This window comes from Haliotis cracherodii, unplaced genomic scaffold (genome assembly GCF_022045235.1).
Source record: "Haliotis cracherodii isolate W230 unplaced genomic scaffold, xgHalCrac1.p SCAF_3, whole genome shotgun sequence".
Lineage (NCBI taxonomy): Eukaryota > Metazoa > Mollusca > Gastropoda > Lepetellida > Haliotidae > Haliotis > Haliotis cracherodii.
Window position 1 is genome coordinate 67,742,413 of NW_027266286.1, and position 24,496 is coordinate 67,766,908.

Here is a 24,496-nt window from a genome sequence, read left to right on the forward strand (position 1 = left end):
TCCAAAACTGACTACTTGGGGTTAGTGGTACGTGTAAAAAAGCACTGTTGTTTAGCAAACGTACAGAACTGGCTTTTTTGTTACTCTTCCTGATAATTAATATTGATATAAATAATAATGCAAATAAAAGTCACCTCTCCTCTAAATTAATTTGAAAACTTAACAGGACATTGTCAGTTAGATCTATATAAAACATGCAAACAATACAATATGTATTAATGGGGGAAACGAATTCTTTATAAACTTCCTTCCTAAACCTATGTAAAGATCCTCTTATCATTGATCTCATCTATAATTGGCCAGTGCGATCTAACCGCGGAATTAACCTAAGGGAAATAACCGCGGTGTGATAGAAATGGACGGTCTTGCTCAACAGCAAAATATCAAACATCACTTACTTTTAACAAGTTTAAGTTACCCGCCTATAATTATATACAGTTCTGTTTAGCACTACATCCATCTAATGATTATATCTGCAGGATGCATTGGAATATTTACCGTCTCATCTCCTTGCACATGTCCGTCGCTAGCGTCCGCCATTCCGCCTCAGTGTAAGATGAAATAAGGCGGGAAATTTTGGCTTCTCCGAAAGGATGCGAATATGTGTGGTATATGCTGAGGTCCTGTTTCAAAGTTCAAACACACTTATTCATACTAACGGTAAAAATTTGCATATAACTGTCAAATACTTCAAATACAAACAATCTGAGATAATAACTGCATTATATCAAGCGTCAAAGCCTCGTTGTGAAAAGGGGCACCTGCTTTTGTCAAACAACATCCCCTTTAAAATATAACGTAGGTACGAGATTTCTGAAACATTATTCATTTCTTAAATTTGTATTTGGTAAATATTATATGATAACTGTAAGTTAATTACAGTTGTAAAAAGTAATGTAATTATCGTTTTCTTTTAAATGTTGTGAACACATGGTCTCGGGTTCTTTGTTTCATTGCTGTCTACTGCGCATGTCCATCCCGATGCATTAACATAAAGTGTTGCGACGCCATTTTGACTAGTTCAAAAAGAAAGATGATGCGACCAGGAAACTTTGCGAGACCTTCGAGTAACTTTCGGGGCCAAGGTAACTTTAACAGGAATCAAGGAAATTTCAATAGAAATCAAGGACAGGCTGGGGGTAATTATGGAAGATATCCAAATCAACAGAGCGGTGGATTCCAAGGTCAGGGAAATAATTACGCTGGACGCCAGCAGAATCAAGGGAAAAGCCCTGGCAAGTATGAACCACCGAAGAAAACCCCCACGCCAACCAAGCCAACTAAACCTGATGAGGTTAAGACCGGGAAACCTGAACAAAAGCAGGAACTCAAAACTCAGATGCCTCCACCAGCCCAATCCCCGAAGAAAGAAGCCACGACGACCCCAACTGCTCAAAAGGTAACTCCTAAAATTACCACACCAGTCAAGAAAGACGAACCAGCTAAACCGACAGGCAACGGCACCTCGACTCCTAAAGGTGATGCTTCTACCGAACAGAAACGTCATCAGTCGCCGAAATCACAGCAGGCGAAGCCACAAGACCAACAGAATAAGCCGCCGAACTTCCAGAATCAGAAACAAGACAGACCACAGAATAACTTCCAGAATCAGAAACAAGACAGACCACAGAATACTTACCAGAAACAGGATAGACAGAATAGCTTTCAGAGACAAGATAGACAGGGTGGCTTCCAAAAGAAGCAGTACAATAAACAAAATCGTGAAAGGGATTCAAGTTATTCAAGAGATCAGCAGTATCAGTTCACTGAACAGGGCCCGAAAGAAGAAAAGAAGTTCACGGGTAGATGTCGACTTTTTGTTGGCAATTTGACTCCAGATGTCACAGAAGAGGACTTCAAGAAGATGTTTGAACAGTATGGAGAGGTCTCAGAGGCATATGTCAACTCGGGAAGAGGATTTGGCTTCATTCGTATGGTAAATCACCATTTTGTTATTTTGCTGACATTTTCATCATTAACATTGTCACCATATTTTAAAAATGAACCTTAGGGTGACACTAAATTACATACTAGAAATGAAACTTATGCTCTGTATTAATAGATTTCTACTTAAATTATTTTGTCTGTTCCATATATATATGCTGATAACTTTTAGTGAATGTGAACTTGTTTCCAATTCAACATTTTATGAATTTTTTATTATTAATCATTTCAGGACTATCGCCATAATGCAGAAGCAGCAAAAGCAGCCCTAGATGGCTTGCAGAAGAAAGGAAGAACCTTGAGGGTGAGGTTTGCCACACATGGTGCTGCACTGAAAGTCAAGAACATACATGGTTATGCATCCAATGAACTGCTTGAAAATGCATTTCAACAGTTTGGAGACCTTGAAAGGGCCATTGTGATTGTAGATGACCGTGGAAAGCCAACAGGAGATGGAATTGTTGAATTTGTCCGTAAGCCAGGAGCACAACAGGCACTGCGAAGAATCAATGATGGAATCTTCCTTTTGGGATCGTAAGTAGCATTCTTTTTTTAATTCAAATTTTGATTTTATTCCGTACACTTTAAATCCTAAATGACTTTGTCTTTGTAGAAGTCCTTAATGAATTATCCTTTGTCAACAGATCACCCAGACCTTTGTCTGTGGAGCCGCTTGAGCAGACGGATGAGGACGATGGCATGCCTGAAAAATTCTTGAACAAGAATGAAGGTTACAAGAAGTAAGCATACAGTTCATAATATACTATAAGGCCAACATTATTAGTTAGCTCTATTTCTCTTGCTGGCATTCTAGATTACCTGCGAAATCTGTCGTCAAGTTTGAGACTATGCATTTGTGCTTGTCTTGCTTTTTCTCCTTAAGTATAAGAACGTCCTGATTAACTTTAAATACTTTAAATTATTCAGGGAACGAGAAAAGGAACCTCGTTTTGCTATGCCTGGTTCGTTTGAGTGCGAGTTTGCACAGAGGTGGCGTCAGATTGACGAAATGGAGAAGGAGAGAATAGAACGAGTGAAGAAAGAAATGGAGGATGCCAGGCTAAGATTGGATGATGAAATGCAGGGAGCTCTCATTGAGTACCAGGCTGAGCAGATCAGAAAAGGTAAGTTCTTTCAGAATAATGTAGTAATTAATAAATATAGTTATTAAATTCATTTAAATCAGATTGATTTGCTTTTGTAAATACTTAAGGGCATGTATACACTTCATTGGTCCACATAAGTAGACATAGGCCTGACATGCAACTTTTGACATTGGCACATCTTCTGAACATAAAGAAATTAGGAAATTAATGCAGACAGTTCTTTTGTCTAGATCTAATGCGTCAACAAGAAGAATTGAGAAGGCTGGAGGAGATGAGACAGCAGGATCAGATGCGCCGCAGACAAGATATGGAAATGAGGTGACAAGCTTGGATAATTATTGGAAATTGGAATGAATTTATTTTTCAAAAGAACATTTTTTATATTTTTCTATTTGATTGTTTGCTAATACACCTAAATGTTCACTTGCAGACAACGTGAGGAAGAACGTATGAGAGTAGAGGAAGACCGACGTCTTCAAGAGATGATGATGAACAGACATGGTGGTCCTATGGATCAAAGTGGACCCAGAGGCCGCGATGAAATGATGGTAAGATTTTCTTTCAAAATAGTGTACTTAAAGTAGAATTAAGTATTGCGTGGTCAGTGAAAGGGCAAAAGACAAGCAGACATTGCTATATTTAATGTTTATTCATAAATTCCTCAGGACACTCAATGTCTGTTTCTGGATTTTAGGGTGGAATGCGTGATGGTCCAAGAGGAATGAAAGATGGAGCACCACCACTGCCCCCACCACCAGCCCCTCCTGCAGGCATGGGATTAGATAGATCAGGCCGTCCTAGTCAGGTGTGTGAACACACATTACAACTCAAATTTGTTATTTTGATTTGGTAGATACTAGATATTGATTAAGTGCTTTCTAATGCAGAATACTCTCCCAGCATCCCATGCTTGTAAGAACTAACTAAAATTATATGGGTTTGGTGGTCACAAAGGCTGTAACTTGAAAAAAAAAAAGAACTACATGTGTTTACCATATTAAGGGAAGGTATTTTTTGTTGGCACACTGTCCTGTGCTTGGTTCTGTCTTGTTAAACTGTGCAGACTGCTATAATTTAAGCTAGTGTTATGGGTAATAAAGATTTAGGGGAGCAAGACACGCTGTTTTATACACTCATTCTGTAAATGTTGAATGTTTTGTTTTGATATTGGCTCGTATTTGAATTTGGGCAAACGTCTACTTTTCCTTGAAATAGATGTCAAGCAGCTTTGGAGGATCCAGCATGGGCAGCGGAATGGGCAGTAGCGGTCAAATGGGTGGGAGTGGAAGCCAAGGAGGAAGCATTGGCGGAATGGGAGGCAGCATGGTAAGTCAATGTCTAATAATCTTTTTTCCAGGAGTATTCACTGTTATCCTTTCAGGCAGCAGTCCCTTCTTTGATAAAATATGTAGTAATAAACTTGAAGATTTTACCTGAAATTGTCTATCACATAACAATTACATGTCACAGCAAATGATGCTGCAACGGAAAAAATCATTATTCATATGTGGTTTAAGTTTTTCTTGTGTTACCTGTTGGCCCTTGCTTTTAGCTCATACAGTAATGTTCCAGTTTGTAATGGTAGACTTGATGTCAGTGTCTTGTGTCACAAATATGTTTGCGATCACTGAAGTGATATCTGCATCCATGACTATTTAGGTCATGTTTTTTATTGATGAAACGGGATGTGATTAAGTATCTTCTTAAGCAAGTGATTGTTTTGATAACATCTTCGTTTGAATCTCCAAATCATAATGCAATAGCCTGAGTCGTAATTATGGTTTTCCTTCTAAGTTTGTGTTGATACGCTTATGAATGGTCTAAAATGTTTCAACTGTGTCATTCATGGTTTTGATCATTATGAAAAGATACAGCAAGAAGAATGGACATGACCTCTGTTCAGATTCTGGTTAAGTTGAAACATGTCCAGTGGATTTTCAAATGAGCGAATGCTACTTTTATTGCAGAATTCAGGGTTAGTGGATTGTTAATTCATACATGGATTGAATCAATTTAGGTCTTTGTGATGGTGATCAGGTGAAAATGTTTTTTGTTCAAGTGTTCATTAACAGATTTTTTCAAAATGATTGTTTACTTCAATTTACTTTTAGTCAAAAATGCTTTTATTGTCAAACCTTTTACTGAACATTTTTAGTAATAGTAGTTGACATTGACTGACATGGATTTATAGTCTTCTCACTGGAAAATGAAGCACTATCTGCAACCATAACATATAAGAAACACAGCCTGGGATCATTGCTTCCTTTTTATTACAGCTAAGATGGGTTATTTTTATGGTCCACATGTTTAGTCATAGACCATATTCTGGATTTCCTGTTATCTTGTCTCTCAGAAATTCGAGAATGAAATATATCTGAAAAGTATCTTTTTAGCCTTTTGCAAACTTGCATATTTCCCAAAACAGGATATACGATTTGATAAACTGAGTCTGAGATGGGCTCTACCTACACTGTAAAGCATACTTGATCCCTTTTGGAAAACCAACTAGATCTGAAATTTCCATTTTATGTTATATTTGTCCTTCGAAGACCAAAATTTTAACTGATCTTCAGGAAATGGTTCAGTTTGACACACTGAAAGTGAACTTTGATACTAGATAAAAAGTTGTTATTTTGCCTAATTTCAAATGGGAGTAAAACGAAATTGTGCTATGGAAGAAATGCCTATGACACCAATATCAGATGTCTTGCAACATTAAAATTGCAGCATTAAGCATTAAGCATGTCGCAAGACACCGTTTGTATTTTAAGTTTGGATGGAATGAAGAATGCCTTTTCTAGTTCAAGAATGTAATTTGATCGGGTAATATACCACAGTGAAAGAGCAGTTCCCTAAATGTCCTGCTTGTCAGATTCCCTTGGACCTAGCCTTTTCAGTGTTCCTGTTTACTGTGGACTGGCAAACAAAGTCCCCCAAGTCTTTAGTTGAACCAAAAAATTTACTTTCATATATAAGTATATTTTTCGTCCGAAGTCAGCTTGTCTATTTTTAGTGCAAGGCAATAACATTTTGCTTTGCGGTTTAATATTTATTTCTTGCGACATTGTCCTGAAATATTCAAACAAGAAAAAGAAACATGTGGCTCAACTTTGTGTGAATGAGGTGTAGATCTTAGTTGCTCCAGAGATGACATCATTGCATTGAACATGTTGAAAGAATCAAATCCATGAAATTTTCATACATTATTCTATTTGATAAAAGATGGGAAAATGCCTTTCTCCACCCCACCCCACCCCCCTGAAGTATTTAGAATTATTATCTTTGTACCTCTAAGGCTTGATAGCCAACTGCCATCTATGAATAATTGTATCATAAGCTTATCATTTCAGTCATTGTTATTAGGCATTCAAATTTTCAATACATATTGATATTGGCCTTTGGCCTGCAGATTCATGACCCTCAAACTGGATTCAGACCAAGGACCCTAAGTTGCTCCAAGTTTTCTACATATCATTTCCCACATATGGATCAACATCTGTTGTAAAATGCAATGCTCTTGTATGCTTATCTTAGGCTGTCAGTGATGTTAAGATATGTGACTGCTTTTACAATGTATCACAACTATTCGACGGGTCCTCAATTGGAGGTTGTCCACAAGGAAACCAGTTGCATTTATGTGACTGCATCCTAGTTTTTGGGATCTTGCATTCTTACTGAGTTTTTTGTTCCACTCGTTTGTTGTTGATACTGGTTGAAAATGTGCTATTTGTTATCTACTGCTAAAGCAAGGGCCACAGGTCATCTATGTGAAACTATAACATCATGTTTCATGTTATTGTAACATGTTACCTAATTTTGTTGTGGGAATGCCCTCACATGATGGTGTATGGTGACAGAACAAGAAACCATTTGAGTAGCCATACTAAAGTGGCTGGTGAAGTCTCACACAAAGCTAGATTTCTTTTGTCTATTTTGTTCATCTTCTCGTGTTTATGCACTTGAAGTAGGACACCATTATTAAGAAATAAACTGTCTGTTGTGCAAATATTGTCTTTGTTAAAAAGGAAGCTTGTAGAACACATGCAAGTATCATCTTGGTAAAACGGTTGTACAGAATGCTGTATTAAGATTATGGAACACCTGTATCAAACAATTTGTGATGCAGTCCATGTGGATCTGCCTTAGAGCTGCTTTATCAAAGTAATCAGTATGGTGACTTGACTGACCCTACCCATAAACATTATGGGTGACTGGTGCACACATGTTATTGGAAACGATTTGTTGAACCGTGTTCATTCCTGGGTTGACAGTCCTGTTCTAATTGTGAACTGCGCACAGTATGGTATGTTACGTTTGAAAAATTTGCTTGAATTACTTCATTGCATTTCCTGCTTGGGTTGATATCAAGGAACGGATTTTAAGAACATGTAGGAAGTGTGAATTGATATTGTAGGACAAGGACAGATTGCTATTAATAAATGAAAATTTTGGTTACATAATTTAAGACCTGCAGCAACACTGCTTAGACCCAATTGTGAAGAATCAGAATATATTCTCTGATCAATTTTCATCTATTTATGGTATGTTTCTGTTGTATGTTAATTAACTCTTTCAACACCAGTCAACCAGAAGTGTTTACTGCTGGGACACCGAGTTCCCAGAGACTCTTGTGTGATAGATGAAGCCAACATTTATCAAAGAAAATATCTGCTTGTAAAATATATTTGCTACTGTATGTTATACACCATTTGAAAGGTGTCCACTCAGTAACATGAAGAAATACCGTCGTTTTCGAGGCTTCGTATGAATAACACATTCGCCGAAGAATAGCATGACACATCGCTAGAAAGCTTATTCCTTCATCTACACGCTTGTAACATCGCCTGTTTTTTTCCCGTAGTTATAACAAGCGATTTCATTGGATTAAAATTGGTTTCTAATGACGCTTTCTTGCCGAAATCTGCTACAAGTTGATTGGTCAATTTTGAGCACATGACCTACTGCAGCCAATCAAATTACAGCTGTGGTACCTAGCTCGTGTTTGATAAATTTCAGAAGTTGGCAAAAGATTTTTGTTAAATCCTGTTATTCTGAACGTTTTAAGCAGGAAATCACGATATATATTAAAAATATACAACTTTGTGAGTGTGTCGTGGTAGGTTACGAGCTGTGAGAGTGTGACAAAGATTTTTCACGCATATATTTTTGCTTTAAACATCGTGTCCGAGCCCAGAATTCAAGGCGTTGAAAGCCGAGATGTCATTTGACTTACATTACACGCGATCGCACGAAAAGATGGAAATAATAACGCAGATGTAAGTTTGATTACATTTAGATATATTTTTGTTAATTTTATTTATTATGTTGTCTAATATATTTAAAGATTTGTTTAGAACGTCTTTATTTTGCTCTTTGACATGTGCGATGTGGACCCGTTGTCAAAATTGTGTCTGAGAATTTTATTTTCAAGAACATCGCGGGGAAATAGTGAATCATTTTTTAATTTATAGATAAAAAATGATAAATTGAAATGAAATATGTATTTCAGACATTGTGAAATGTGATAGATTTAATAAATGATATCATGCGTAGGTCCATAAAAATATATATTTTGACGTGACTACGGCTTGGCCGGTTAACCGGCCAGCGGTGTCTGGGGACTTGATGCTTCTTGGCCGGATAACCGGCCTACAGTGTTGAAAGAGTTAGTTATCTTCTTTATTATGAATTGCTTTTTACAATAATCAAACGAGGGATTTATCTTGCCCTGGTTAGGGGTCGATGTCAGACCCCAAGTCTGCCAAAAAAGTGGTCCAACATTCCCAAATTAGAATTAATAATCTGATCAGCAGATCGCACCAATGCCATAACTTACAGCAACCATAATCAGATAACTTCTGTTGATGCCTTGAAAGGAGCTAAGCTGTCATAAATACATGTATATTGTAAATATGATACTTTTGACTCATTAAGTCATATTTGTTAGTTTGTCAACATTGTTTTCGTGTTTGAAATAGCAGGACGTAGGAAGTTTCAAACGGTGACTCGTCAAACTGTTCCATACATAAAGTATACCTGGCAAAATAACAAAGTGCCAGCTTATGGTTATTATTTTAAATATACTGAACAGCATTGAAAACGCGCCATCAATAAACTTGTAAATATTACAAAAACAACTTGAGCAATGATTAGAACAGTCATAGACAGATTATTAAGAAAGACGACTAAGGAAACAGGAATACCACACGGTAATTACAATTAGGTCATCAGTGTAAGGAAGACAAATAGGGTTAAAATGAAAAGTCAATATCTGGTATGTCCGCCATTGACAGCAACACAGACCATGCAACGTCTTCTCATTGATCAAATAAGTCTGCGAATAGTGTTCTGGGGGCATTCCACCCTTGACTTGGTGTATCTTCAAGTTCTCTCAGGTTCTGTACTTGCGGACGACATGAAAGGCATTGACCCATGTAATCCCATAGATGTTCAATTGGCGATATATCGGGTGACAGGGCTGGCCATGGAAGCAGAGGCACATTATTGTTCGCTAGGTACTGTGTTGAAACACGTGCTGTGTGCGCTCTTGCATTATCTTGCTGGAAGGTGTGCATATCCTGGTGCTGATGAAAGAATGGGATGACATGATTTGCAAATGTTATTCCTGTAGTAAAGGGTATTAACTCTTCCGCGACAAACATGGAGCTCTGTTTGATGGTTATGACTGATGCCAATCCACACCATGACACTCCCTCCCCCCCCACCCCCCACCCCCCCATCGATTTGTCTGTACAATGCAGTCATTGTAGTAACATTCTCCATGTTGACACCACACTCGCAGTTGACCGTCATTCCGTAAATGAAAACAGGACTCATGAGAGAACAGCACACCACGCCACTGCCACAATCTCCAATGACGATGACGTTCATTTCAATGTCGATCAGTGAGTATGTTCCAACATATGGACGTAGAGCACGTAGCGGAGACGTCAACGTATGGTGTCGGCACTGATCAATTCCGTCGGCCTTGTACGGTTGCTGCAGTCCTGGTAGCCGGAAGTGTACGATCACGAAAAATGCTGACGAACAATATAGCGATCCTGACGTGGTGTAGTTAGACCGCGTCAGGGTCAACGTCGTGTATCTCTGGTGGTTCTTGCCTGCTGGTATCTGCTCAGTAGCCTGAGGACTGTTGAATGATGCCATTGAAACCGTTGTGCAACGACTCTACTTAATGTACCAATTTGAAGCATGCCCAAGGCACTTTCACGTTCCTCTGATGTTAATCTTGGCATTTCTTGTCAGTAGCCTTAATGTCTGCAGCAACAAGTGATGTGGCTTTTGAAAGTCTGTCTTTTATAGCCCTATTCTGCATGCTTCCCATGAAACAAAACGCGATTTCCATGGTAAGCACGCAATTTGTTGCGTTTTGGCGATTTCGCTCACAAAAAATTTAGGAAAGTGTTTTGACGAGCTGTTCTTCATGCTTCGTCCAGAACATCTTTTATAACTCATAACTTTTATAACCCGGATAAAAATACATCCATTTTCATGGTGGTGCGTTTTCAATGCTGTTCCGTATATATAAAGTTACAGTTGCAACTAAAATAAAACACTATTTGAATATATTATTTCTGGTAAATAATTTATTTAGATACAATTTCTTCCAAAAATGTCATCCAAATTCTTTTTTTAACTGAATATAATATAGATCGAGGTGAATGTATGTACAGTTCCTATTTCTGGCTTAGTTATGAGACGAATACAGTTATCTTGATCCTGGCATGTGAAAAAATGCCTTGCAGGAATTCCTTTTGAAATGGGAAATGATCATGGCTTGTAATGTTTCTCATGAAATTTGACACACATCAATAACGCTCCATTGTCATGGTCAGATAGGATATAAAAACTTGTTTTATTGTAATAGATTATATCGGTCTTTAAAATTGTAATTTGAAACCTTCTTTTGGCCAAAATCCCTGCATACTGAGGAGGCATCAGCTTAGGTGTATTGTTTTCAGTGCAAAGGCATTAGCTGCATTTGAATGTATCGGGCATTTGGAACATATGATCTGTTATTTTTGGTTGTCAGTGCTACGTTTCTCCCTCGATTTGCAAAACTAGTTGGATTGAACAGTTTTCAATTGCCAGTGACTTTAACAGCTAACTTAAATCCAGAGTAATTTGGATAAACAGGTAACAAGAGCAAACAAAATATGTAAGATGTATGTGGGGTATACTAAGATTTTTGGGGGGAGTTTTGGATATTGCACTACACATAATCAGGAATGCAAATTACCACTAGCCCTCAAGTCAGATTGGCTGAAGTTGAGATATCTTGCAGACTTGTAGAAATGTCCTAATGTTATTTAGGCAAGTATGTGTTGCAGGTAAATGTTGCACCTCAGAGAATTGACATTGGTTGTGCTTGACAGATGAGTAGCAAGGTCTCAAAATGTTGTTTATCTTCTATCTTGCCACTCCCTTCATATTTTCCTGTACATTTGTATCTTACCCCTATGGTTCCCTTATTTTGTTGCCTTTTCTGTCATCTGCGACATTTTACAGCCTGCTCTGAACAGCTAAAATGTGTTTCAGTTGTGTGTGAAACATTAAGCAACTTACAGGTGGTCAGATTCGCTGACTTTGGTTGATGCATGTCATCATATTCATAACAATTGCGTCGATTGATGCTCATGATGTCAATCACTGGATTGTCTCGTCCAGACTCGTTTATTTACAGACCACTGTCATGGCTGGAATATTGCTGAGTGGCACTGAACAGACATTCAGTACTCTAAGTGTACTCTTTAGTTTTGCCAGTATTCCTATATTGAAATAATATGGAGTGTATTACTGAGGCTGAAAAATTATTTTGAGCCTTGACTTATATAATCCAGTATACACCACTAGTGAACTAACTACTAGAGATATTAACTGTGAAGATCTGGGTTAGGATAGGTCTTCATCAACCCATGCTTTCTTTTCGTTGACAAATAGGATCAGGTGGTTAGTGTCGTTGACTTGGTCATCGTATCCCATTGTATCCCAATTGTGTTGATTGATGCTCATTATATCAATCACTGGATTGTCTGGTCCAGACTCATTGTTTACAGACTGCCGTCATACAGCTGGAATATTGCTGATTGTGGCGTTAAACAAACTAGTGATATACAGTCGGGGCCTATTAATCTGACATGGTTGGTTGCATATTATTGTTGAAAATTAGGTGTGTTGGGGTCGTGTGAGACTGCTGGATCAACAGCTCTAAATAGCTCTGATTTAATCAATCCCTATCATGCCAAAGCTGATTATTGGATTAATGAGACTTGGCTGTCACTTTTTTTTTAGTAAACAATGTTTGTGTGACAATACTAGATCTGCCTTAAAACCGCTTGTGTATTCATTGTGGGAACTCAATGCGAATAGGGTCAAGCAGATCTCATTCAAAACGTTGACATAATGTCAATGCCAGCTGACCGAACAACGTTTGAAAAGATGGCAACTTTATTACAAGTAATGATCATGTTCATGCTGTTGGACCTCTGGTTTACCTGTCACAAATGTAACAGGGCACCACGGTGTAGCTTGAATATTGCCAAACTATATGATATGGTTTAATGGTGTTTTCGTATCCCTTGGACTTGATTACTGCTCAGTTGAACCACTGGTTTGTCTGGTCCAGGCTTGATTATTTCCTGATGTATATTTCTAACTTTGGTGTAAGATAACTAACTTGTGTCCTCATTTATAGAACAATGGAAGAAACTTGAAGGCTTCTGGGATATTTAAGCCAGTCTATTAGTTGAAATTAGCTTCAACATCATTCTCATTTATTCATAAAGCCTTCACTCTACTGTTTTGTATCAACAATTTCTTGGGAAGGTGCTGTACACTAGCCATTATTAATGGCAGACTATATGCCGGAGTTCCTGTCGTTGACTGTTATAAATACAAACAGGAAAGACGATAGGAAGCTTTGCGATTGTATTGGCCATGAAAACACAATGGATGTTTTGTGCCATTTTGAAAGCATTTGTGATGAGATTTGTGATTGGTTTCAGTATTTGCACAACAGACAGTCTTAGTAATTAAGTAGCAATTACATGTAGTGTTTGCATACTTGCTAACAAAAAGATTTTTCTTTCCCTTTTCTTTATGTGCTTGATGGATCGGCTGTTTCCTGCATTCCTGGTGCTATGTGTTCATGAACTTGGTGAACGTGATATATGTTAATCCAAACGGTTAATCATATGAACTGATATGAACATAACCTATAACAGCGTCAATCACGCTTTGACCAACAAGGAGGGAGCTTTGAGGGAGGGTTCCAGTCGGGGGGAGGGATGGGTGGTCCCATGGGGGGTAGCATGAGTAGCGGCCAAGGAAACATGTTTGGCAGTCAAGGCATGGGTGGCTCCAACAACATGGGTGGAGGTAATGGAGGCCCTGGAATGAGAGGCGAACGCATGGACCGACGACGAGAAGGCGGACCCAGAGAGGAATATGGAGACTTGAAGAGAAGGAGATACTGAGCTTTCTTGAAAAACACAACTGTTTCCATCTTTTTTCACTGACTTGAGACAAGAAGAATGTGCTATGCCCTGTTTGGGCTTGTTGACTTGCGACATAAATAATTCCATATTCTTAATCATGAACATTTTTTAAATACTGTGGCTTGAAGGCTGAAGACGACATTGTATATGTTCCAAGTCCTAGTGCGATTTTAGGATGTCAGTATTTGTTTTCAATCGTATCAATCATGTTTGAGCATCACTTGTCGAAAAAAAACAGCTGACATTACAATGTCCTGGAGGACATCACGAGAGTTCATGCCTATTTCGTAAGGCCTGTTTATTTGAACTATGAACTATTTACATGAGTATTTTATGTTGCTTCTTGTGATTAATTCACACTTATCGCTCTGTCATTGGTTTTAAGATTAAGGTACTTGTTTTCATTATATCAAAGTCATGCATGTTTCTTTAGATCACTTTAACTGTTTACATATGTGAAAAAACATTGGTAATCTTAATCGTTATTATTGAAGAGTTGTTGTGTATGTGGTAGTCCTTGTAATAAAAGTTGTCCTTAACATGAAAATATTTTCTTATGAATTGGTAAAATCTGAACTTAGGCATGTTAATTTATTGCAAAGACTGAATATAACTTGCCTGAAGATTGTCATTTGGGAAAACAGACACCATTAATTTCACCAAGGGTGCATTTTACCCATAATTATCTGATCTTATCATAATTCAACTGAATTTGTTCATGAAGAAATAGGGAAAGATATGCATTATGGATGTGCTACCAAAGCGTGGAGATAGTAGACTTCAATACGACCAATGACTCATGATCAGGCGGCATTGGAACATACTGGCTTGTGAAACATCATTGTAGGTGAAAAGAAATATATTAGGTAACTGTCAACTTGGATCAACTGATATATGGTTAAGTGAACCAGAAAAAGCTTTCATTGTGCTAATGCAGAACTGAAGAGAGAAAACATCAGTTGCAGCAATTTGGAACAGTTTTGCCTTATGCATGCAGCTGGGCTTGATTCCTTACATGGTCACAATATCTGTGAAGCATATATGTATGGTGTCCCTTGTGACATGATCAGCTAGTTAAGTGAAAACTTCTTGTGAAGCCTGATCAATTCCGTTGAGGGAGAAAAGCTTGTTGGATAAACAAGTTTCTTGATGGATTCGTTCTGTTCAAGATGTGATACTTGTACTTATCACAATGGAGTGATGGGTTTGATTAGTGGTTAAAGTACTCACTTGCTACACAGAACCATGTTTTATTCGCTCATGGGTACAATGTGTGATGGCTGGAATATTGCTGTAAACATCATAATGTGACAATGGGCACATGTCCAAAAAGGACTTCATGATAGTGTTTCGACATAGCACCTGCCCAAAGGCCTGTGGTGGGTAGATGTTGATAAAATACACACACAGGTTCTTCATATAGACTTGTATTCAATATCCATCAGCCAACACAACACATCTCCTGCACTCACACCTGTTGTCACTCAACTACCTGCCTAGAGCAAACGAAGATGTCATTCCCAAATCATAGAGGGCAGTTTCGTATTCGAGGGAAAGTTTCGTATCCACACATTAACAGATGTCGTGCCAGGGCACATAGTTTCAAATTTGTGTGGGTCCTTATGGCCTACAAGAAATTTGCTTCTGGATTTATTTTGCCACAATAAGGTGCATTTTTAAGAGGGACTGGGGATTTTAGTCAGGGCCTTTCAAATATAAGTTGTGTAGGCCAGTAATTTCAAAATCACTTTAAGTGATTCTTGGAAATGTGTGGTATAATGTGGATCAAAATATCAAAACATCCATATTTATCATTCTGTTAGGGCTGTACCAAAGAAGTTGACCAACTTTAACATCTCGACTTCATATGAAACACAACTAAAGTGAACACACTAACACTGAAATGTTTTTGTGGCACTATAAATGCTTTATAAGGGAACACAGTTTCTATGCTGATCAATTTGTGAATGTTGGAGGTGTAGACATTTTATTAAATAAGTGAAGGGACATTCCTTTGTGAAAGTCAAGTGATCAGTTTCAAGGGGTCATTTCCTTTCGCTGCCTCAAAATGCCATGACCTGTTATAGATTTTTGGCCTTCGGTGAAAAAACCCTGAGCCCTTGAGTAGCTCATGCAGAAGAACCAATTTCTATACCCTGCATGGGCATAATGTGTTGGATCCATACTTGGTACATGCTGTCATTTGACAGCTGAAATTTCGAACAAAAAAAATCAAATGCTTGATCTTTGTAATCCTTGTCCAATTGCACATGCACACTGACAGCCTTAGAAATTAATGCATGTACAACATTACTAAATATTGCTGAAGACTTTTAAATAACTACTGCTAGCTAGGCATTGATTTAATCAAAGCTATAGCAAATATGGCAATTCAGGGACTCTTAATTTGACAATTAGATAAATGAGATATTAATTATATTTCAACAATTTGTTGATTCTGGGTGAACAATTTTCGGTTTGGCATATTTCTCTCCATATTGGTGGAAAAATTTCTCATTTCAAAGGCTGTCGGGCTTCTGTGGATTTTGGAAATCAAAGCTTCATTGGGGACCTTTGTATATCCCAGAATGCAGATATATCCATCTTGTTCTCACATAGATAACATTAACAATTGAAATAAAAATTACTGTACTTAGTACTACTTACTACTATAGGTCACAATTGAACATTATTCATCGTGAAGAAAATTGAGCAAGATCTTCAGTAGTATAAACGGAAATGATTGAGAATACCCTCGCGATCTACAGTCTTGATTCTTGATGCCTGTTGGTGATGCAACTGTAACAGATATGTTACGTTAGAAATATTACTTAGTTGGTAAGTATTGTTGGTAAGTAAATGTGTTGTTTGTGACTAGTGGAAGAAAGATGCGAGTGACAGATGCTGTGGTGACATAACAGTAATTGACTGCAGGTTGAGAGCCTTTGTAGGGGTTTAGCCCAGAAACAAAAGTTGGAGTAACACATTTACCCTTAACAATGGCCATCTGTCTGGTGACCTAACACATGGCAGATGTCATAACACGGAATCTATGATGCATTGTTTGTGACTTGTAATCTGCAAAGTGGAAAGGGTGATTAAGATTACAATCTGCTTGTTTCATTGTGTATATGTTTGGTTAATTACAATCACATGCATGGCTTAAGCTAATTGGTAGACTGACGGGTCCATCCAGTTTGGCAACATATTTGATTTATTATTCGATATTCTACAAAATGTCAAAATGTTAGAAATATCCAGGCTTGACTTAAGTACATAGTCTTATAGAAACAGACTGGCCAGCATAGAGTAACAAGTTGTTCTGACAAAGAGCAATATTTCGTCATGTCTAAACACATGAAGTATTTCTGTTGAACCCAAGTTGTAATTGGCATCATATCCAGACTAATGTGTCAATCACAGTTGGTTACATTTTGATAAAAATTTCAAGTGTTGGAAATGTTGACTGGATGACAGGCCAATGATTTCATGTGATCTTGACAAAGTATTCCGACAGTAAGTTTGTTCTTTGACATTCATTAAATGTATGAACAAAAAGAAATCGCTCGATTGTTTGAAGGTGCCACCTCTTGGCTCCAAAGTTTGTTACAGTGCACCATGCACTTATTCATGATATATTGCCCTCACTTTTGAGTTTGCGAAAATAGAATTCTCATTAGTAATTTGACTAAATTTTTTTTTTGTTCCATTGGTCAATTTCCTGTTTTGCAAAATTGCTTCCGGAATCTTGTACACTTAATTTCTATATTCCTGATTTTAAATTTATTGATAATCTGTTGAAACCCTTAAACCATTTGTATTCCTTATGACTGGTATGAGATTTTTCTCTCGTTAAAGGAAAACAATGAGACAATCGTGTGTTTTCAAACAGCTATCCTTAATTCGAATAGTGATGCTTTGTAACAAGAAATTAATGACAAAGTTGTCAGTGTGATGTGGAATCTTCTCATTGAATAACATACAGGTGAAATGTTTTTGCAATATCTGCCCACATACACTGTTCCAAAAAGTGCCACTTGTCTACAACAGTATCAATTACATGTATTAAGTGTCTCAATCTTGAACAACCTACATCATGGCATGTGCCTTTTATCATGTAATGAAGAGATGGTCGCCAAATATCACCTGGATAGGTTAAGCGTGATGGCAATTTCCATAATGAGTAACTAGAAACCAGTAGATTGCAGTACATTTATGTAAAAGTAGATCGGATACACACGTCTTTTCATGTGGTTTTGACTAATTTTCTGTTTGAAAACACATGTCACATGCACATATTTCAAGTTCAAATGTGAATTTTAGATGAAGTAATGTGCCTTTAACTTGTCCTGTGCCTGCTGGAGTGTCAAGTGTGAGAGAGGACCAACTACAGTTCACACTGAAAAGTTTAATCTTTTTTATGCTCCCAAGATTTTCATACAGGTTGATGAATAAGGATTTCCTTGAACTTGCTGTACCGATTTACAGAACAAGCCGTGCATGCGAGTATCCAAACCTCGCTATGTCATCTACAGCCTAACACAGGTCATCAGTTTGACTGCTGGAATGGTATGAGTAACATCACTTGAAAGTGATGATTTAGTGCAACAATGCTGCCACATGTTTCTGTTACATAAGAGTTTGATCAATTTTGTCATTGCTAACTTTGCTATATAGTAAGAAAACCCTTTCTGCTCCTATATGAGATATGCCCATTTCTGCATGGTGAAATAACCTATCGGGAAGATGTTTAGTTGTATGCGTAAATGAATTTCACGTTATGAATAGCATTGTTCATAACTGTTTGAAAGGTCCTTTCACAGGTCTTTAACAACTATAATCACATTCTGTTGACTTCATGTATGAATTATCAGCAAGAATAATTATGAATTTGTCTATGCATATGCCATATGATACCGAGCTAAGTGTCACATGTTGATGCCATTGCACATACTACTGATAATCAGTTTTACAAACTGAAAAGATGAAACAGCGGTTAATTTTAAGAGGCTGTCAAATACATCTTTGTAAGTTACTGCTTAATGGTTTCTTGGCGGGGTAATCTTCATTGATTGTGTTGAGTTATTTTATGGCATGGTCTAAATTAATTTTCCTCGAGGTATTCATGCATTTGTGAACCTTGTTGGAATATCAATATTCCTTTCAAAACTGGAAGCTATGCAGGGCATGACATGCCAATGAGGAAGACACTTCAAATGGATTGAGGGCAGATTTTCATAAAGGAACAGTCAAATGTTGGAGTGGGATAATTTAGACTAACAACCCTTGTGATTCTCTTTAAATGGTCAACAGATCTGATACAGATCCTTTTCCATGGTCATCACTACATTACAGCTCTCACTGTATGGAGATACAAGGTGTATTCTCTGGTACATTCACTTTTCATCCACAGTACTAATGACTCCAAAATTCATCAAGTGATCTTATGAAATATTTTGTTAGACCCTAGCTTGCGTCTACTATACTGCATTGCTGTACTTGTAATAGTGACCGAGTGCGACAGAGAAGTTAGGCAATCTACTACATCATTATTCTAGGATGCAGATTAAGATCTAAACAAGGTATGTATCAAATCTTCCATGATATTATGTTTATAGCTATATAAGCTTTCTACATTTCAGATACATGAATCCATCCACAGAAATCTGATGCTTATTACTTTGTGGTGTAGGGAAGACCTGTAAGATACGGTGTTGCATGTGTTGCTTGTGTGATAAGGGCTGTCGATGTATCGAAGATATCAACAGTTGCCCTTTGAAGTGAATGGGATGGGACAATCTGCTGTTAATCATGTTTCAATTACAATTTGTGAATAGAGGATACAGAATGTGTGAAGCACCAAGGTTAAATGAAGAATTTGGCTGGTCAGTGCAACTCGTAAGACCCCAAGGGTCGTATGAGTGTATGAAGTGTTGTCCATTATTTGATAAGTTTGTATGAGCAATAAGAATCATTTGGGATGTCTCGTAATGGGTAGTGTATAACATTCAAATTTGGGAGGTGTTGGGGTATATGTCAAGGAATATAACTGATTGGGTATTTCTGCGGAATGATAGTTCATGCTTGCCCAGTTTCCTTTTGAAATGCTTAGAAGATGGGTGTGATGGAATCATTTCATTTGATGTAGGACCCTTAAAAAAGGATATATCCTAATTTTGACTGGAAATTTATCATCAGAGGGAAGTTGTGGAAATGTCCGCTAGACACATTACCCAGAGATGCCAACCATTAAGATTTTGAGTCTAGTTTAAATTGTTATGCTTTTTCTTCCAGAAATTACAATTTTTGTCATTAATTAAACATGCATCAAATATCATGGAGACCAAATTGTTCATGCACCTGTGACATGAGGCCTTCTACAGCGATACTATGCTGGCCAATGATAGCCATGCTTTCAATTCACATGCTGTCAAAATATCCATGGTACTAGTATCTGGTTATGTTAACACTGTTTATTTAATCAATCGATCTTTGTGAGTACAGACAGCTGAACGTACACTTGAAACACCATCACTTGCTTGATAATGGTGTTCAACAAACCTATGCTGAAACTTCACTCCTAATTGTAATAAAGGAGTTGTTCATCCATATAACTTACCCTTACTTAATTGAAACACCACATTGTCTCTGAAAGACATTCAGGGTCATGTGTGAAGCTTTCACCAGGTGTTTCACACACAGGTAGGCCTAACAAAATTTCCAAGCGAAAACCTGCAACATGGTTCTATCATCATAGTTTTATTTTCCCACTGGGAATTACGCTTTTTAACCAAAGAATACTCCAAAAGCTTTAATTTGGGTTGGCATCTCTGCATTACTGATTAAGCCATGTGCACTCAATTGTAACCTGATATCAAAGCTTGCACTTGTTATTATTAAGAGATTTATCATTCCAAGTATATACCTTACCTTACTTAATGTTTTAAGATACTCCTCAGGTGAGCTATGGTGATCTTTGCAATTGAGTATTTCATTGACAGAAAATTTGACAGTCTTGATTATTATCTCATGATCTTCCACAAACACTTATGTATGGCTGTAAGTGGCAACGAGGAGATGGACCACTGAGTATTATTGAAGTGCTCAAACAAATGCATCCTCTCTCTGAGTAATGCCACGTCCAATACATTCTAACCATAACAGTGCACCCCCTCCCCACATTATTGTACTGAGTTATTACTGAAGTCTCCAAGCCAAATGTCTGAAATCAGTAGCCATGTGCTCAGGTTCAACACCATCAGACATGTTTTGCCATCACATTTTGGTGACAGTAAGATGTCATCTTGGCATGTCCAATAATTCATTCATTTTAACTATTAAGAACTTATAAGCATGTGGTTGACATTGAAATCATTCTTATCATGGCACAGGATTCTGGAAACTATATCGGTAAACTTCATTTGTTCATTAATAACACTGGGAATGTATTGTGAACATTTTAAGACCCACACTTGACGGATAAGGTGTTTTGAAGACATTTATTTGCCAGTCTCAAAATTGTTTCACAGCATAGATTTATAAAGAAAAGCATGTATGTAAACATCCAGACCCGTGTGAATATCATATAATTTTGTAATGAGACCTTTATCTGTTCCCTTTCTTTCCCCCTAAGAACAATGATTGAACCAAAGTATGACATCTTGCACTGATGTCACTGGCTTGGTCATTTGTGTAGCCATTTGAAATTGGAAATAGCATGCAGTCATATTAACAGTAGAATTCTCTTATACATTCCCTTTCTTACTGTACCTTGATACGACGAAATGTAGTATGCAGTGTCCCTTGTTAATCATCCAGAAAAGTTAAGGAAAATTAGTTGTAAAATCTCAGTGTCGGAATGGAGAAAAAAGTATTCATTTCATATTTCAGAATATCTTTGCACCATATAATCCCCAAAGCAAATTAAGAGTCGCAAAAGAGCGTGGATTTGTTAGTATGGTAAATGAATATGAATGTTAAATATCTACTTGAAACTTTTATGTCTATAATTGTATCAAAGGTATCAAGTGACAACATGCTGCACAACATTAACAACATGCGGAGCTAGACAGTGTTATTGCGACAGTACATGACTTTACCTTTGTTCATCAAATTGACAGCGGGTTAATGACTTCATTATGTGCTTTATTTCAATGATTTTAATATGAACACCGGACTTATTCTTCTTGATCAGTATATGATGAACCCTGTCACTCTTTTTGCACCAAGTATTTCATTGAACACTGATAAAGATTAAGACATCTACTTCACTATTTGGATAAGTCATTGTTGCGCTCATACTGAAACAACTAGGCAAATATTGGTGACACGTTGATGTGAAGATTTTGAGTGAACAATTGAAGTCTGTCTGCGAAGGCATGAATCGGTGATGAGAATTATTTCTACATTTCATTTGTCATCGTGACATTACTTTGGTAGTGGAATGGGGGGTATCTGATTGGGAAGAAGTGTTGTCTCGTCCAAATATTGCCATTTATTTCAGAAAAAATTGATGGCTGTACTGTGAAATGCAGGTTGCCTGAGTTGTTCCCTGCGGAGTAAAACATGACCGTCTGCCTACATACCCAACTGTAGTTTGACATGCATCATATTGATGGATTTATTTCTGCATTTTAAAAATAACCTTTTATTGTTTTTCAGCAATTTAAATCTTTCATTTTCTAAATTTGAAATATTTGATATTAATGTCTAACTTGTTTAAGGTAAGTAAAAGAAATAAAAAGTAAACATTCTGATTAAGATAATATCTGAGATAAAGTGTTTATTTTGACTTTTAGGTTGGGGTCTTTTGGTAATCTGAGCCTGAATGTTTTGCAGGTGTGTTGTCCAGGATGACATGACTAGCCCAACCTGCTGCTAAACCACAGTCTGATCCGAATGCACACATGGTCTAAGTCACTGGCCGAGTTGAGTGTCTGGAACTGCAGTAATAAGCGAGGTATGGAGATTATTTATAATGGTATGTTGTATTTCTGAAATGACCATTGATTTTGTACATATTGTAAAGGTAGAATTAAATACTTTCCTTTTTGTGAGCATCAATTGAATTTTGGTTAACTGATATACATTTATATGTATTTACCAGTGTTTTGCAGTTGTTGGGTGTACTGGAATTAGTCAAGTCTGAGACTTGAGCTAGTGGTCCAAAGCCTAGTCAAGTAACATGCTGTTCAAACTAGTGAGCTCAGTTGTTAATAATCCACATAATAATATTAATTACTTGTGATTATGATGCAAAGAGCCAACTTAAGGTTAGAAGTCTCAATCAGGGCACAGGCTGATAATCAAATTATTTTCATTATGCATCTTGTTTCCAGATTGAGAAAATGAAGAAGAGAACCTACTTGATGAATAGGATGACTGCTCAGTCATGCCACTGGTTTCAAGTCTGGGCAGAGATGCAAAAAAAAAAATATTTTCATCTTAATACATGATCAACATTGTTGAAAGAAAATTATGAATAAATGTTCATTTTCTGAATATTTTCTCGTGTTTGCACTTTCAAAGACAAGCAGTCGGATTCAAGATTCAAGCAGTCTTATTTTGTACGTTCCGTAATAAAGTAACTGATCTGAATGTTTTTGACAGCTAGAACTTGATAATAAAAATAATCAAACTGACTATGGTTTTGCATATTGGTCTTTTGTGCATAGCAAACCCCCTTTCATGACCAGTGCAACTTGAAGTAGTTTTAAGGCTTTGTGGGGTTGGTTGATAAAAATGAAAGTCCTTTAAACTTTCCTTCCCTTGCAAGCTACTATACACCTGGAAGGGAAAGCAAATGCACTGCTGTTACAGTCTCATGTGTAATGAACACCCAAATTGTATGCAGGATATGGAATGTTAGAATTTCATTTAACATGACTTTAGAAAGAGTAATGTGCGACAATGGGCATGATATAAGTACCCTATTCGACGTAATAAGCGACCCCCTCTAATAAGCAACCACAGCTATATTTGCTTTTATATTGGCTAGTGAACCGCCAATAAGCACCCCTTCTGATGATCAATGTACACAAGACTAATTTATTCATGTATAATACGCACTATATATACTATGTGTTATATGCCCCTTAATTGTGGGTCATTAAATTCTGGAAATATGTCGTGTATAATACGCACAGACTTTTCTTTTGTATCATTACAGGATGTCACCATAAACCACGAAATTTATGGTCTTTCAACTGTTTTTCTCTCACCAAAATTATTCTAATAAGAGCCCCCTGTTTCTAATTCCTGGGCGCTTATTACGTCGAATACGGTATATAAGAACATTATCAACAATGATGGCTGGACAAGACAATCCAGTGATTGCCATGAGCATCGACCTATGCATACATCTATGTAATTGGGATTCAATTACATGAATCAACCAAGTAGCGAGCTTGACCACCCTCATACCACAAGAATTGTCTGATGCTTGCAGATTTAAAATATCACTTGACATGACATGCATCAACAAAGTCAGTAAGCCTGACGACCCGATCCCGTTTGTCGCCTCTTACGACAAGCATGGGTTGCTGAAGATCAATTGTACCCCGGATCTTCAGTTTGCAATGTTGACACAAGGACTAGTGGGCTAAAACTGTTGGTGTCTATCACGCTCTGGTCTCCTCTCTCTTTCCCCCCCCCCCCCCCCCCCAAAAAAAAATGAATTGGATCATCGTGCAATGGATCTAGAAGACACCTTTTGATTTTTACCGATCATCCACGAAAGCCATAAAAAGTTGCATAACTTCAGCAATGTCTCGCACACAAAGAATATTCTTATACCAAAGTTATCTATGTAAATAAAGCCTTCGTTGCAGTAGTAGCCTGTTGGGATAGAAGGTAAACAAATGTGAAATGCAGCAGATTCTGAACCCAAATATTCTTTTACTTCGAAAGGCCAAACACAAGCTGTTCAGG

The 24,496-nt window shown here is 37.4% G+C and overlaps 2 protein-coding genes across 6 annotated transcripts in view; one reads left to right on the plus strand and one right to left on the minus strand.

The window, feature by feature from the left end:
- Positions 1-739, minus strand: part of LOC139473781 (zinc finger MYM-type protein 3-like) — a 34,756-nt gene extending 34,017 nt beyond the window's left edge. For both annotated transcript variants that reach the window (XM_071256537.1, XM_071256536.1), the window contains exon 1: positions 499-739. In XM_071256537.1, coding sequence (XP_071112638.1) covers positions 499-540 — 42 coding nt within the window. In that variant the 5' untranslated portion in view covers positions 541-739. The remainder of the gene's footprint in view (positions 1-498) is intronic.
- Positions 740-976: 237 nt separating this feature from the next.
- LOC139473884 (non-POU domain-containing octamer-binding protein-like) lies at positions 977-23,068 on the plus strand. 4 transcript variants are annotated; one of them, XR_011653971.1, is made up of 10 exons: positions 977-1,936; positions 2,177-2,478; positions 2,589-2,684; positions 2,872-3,068; positions 3,281-3,368; positions 3,481-3,598; positions 3,745-3,855; positions 4,266-4,376; positions 22,406-22,526; positions 22,906-23,068. XR_011653971.1 is itself a non-coding variant. In XM_071256672.1 (10 exons), the coding sequence occupies exons 1-10, from the start codon at positions 1,034-1,036 to the stop codon at positions 13,544-13,546; spliced, it is 2,142 nt and encodes a 713-aa protein (XP_071112773.1). In that variant the 5' UTR covers positions 977-1,033; the 3' UTR covers positions 13,547-14,215. The 4 variants fall into 4 exon arrangements, 3 of the variants coding, with proteins under 3 accessions (XP_071112773.1, XP_071112772.1, XP_071112774.1); XM_071256672.1 differs by lacking the exons at positions 22,406-22,526; positions 22,906-23,068 and adding an exon at positions 13,295-14,215 and having other exon boundaries at positions 977-1,599; positions 1,636-1,936; XM_071256671.1 differs by lacking the exons at positions 22,406-22,526; positions 22,906-23,068 and adding an exon at positions 13,295-14,215.
- The last annotated feature ends 1,428 nt before the right edge of the window (positions 23,069-24,496 follow it).

Bases quoted from the DNA above. Each gene is read 5' to 3' on its own strand.
- LOC139473884 (XM_071256671.1), top strand. From the start codon at position 1,034: ATGATGCGACCAGGAAACTTTGCGAGACCTTCGAGTAACTTTCGGGGC. The intron at 1,937-2,176 runs GTAAATCACCAT...TAATCATTTCAG, and splicing joins GATTTGGCTTCATTCGTATG to GACTATCGCCATAATGCAGA. The intron at 3,599-3,744 runs GTAAGATTTTCT...TCTGGATTTTAG, and splicing joins GAGGCCGCGATGAAATGATG to GGTGGAATGCGTGATGGTCC.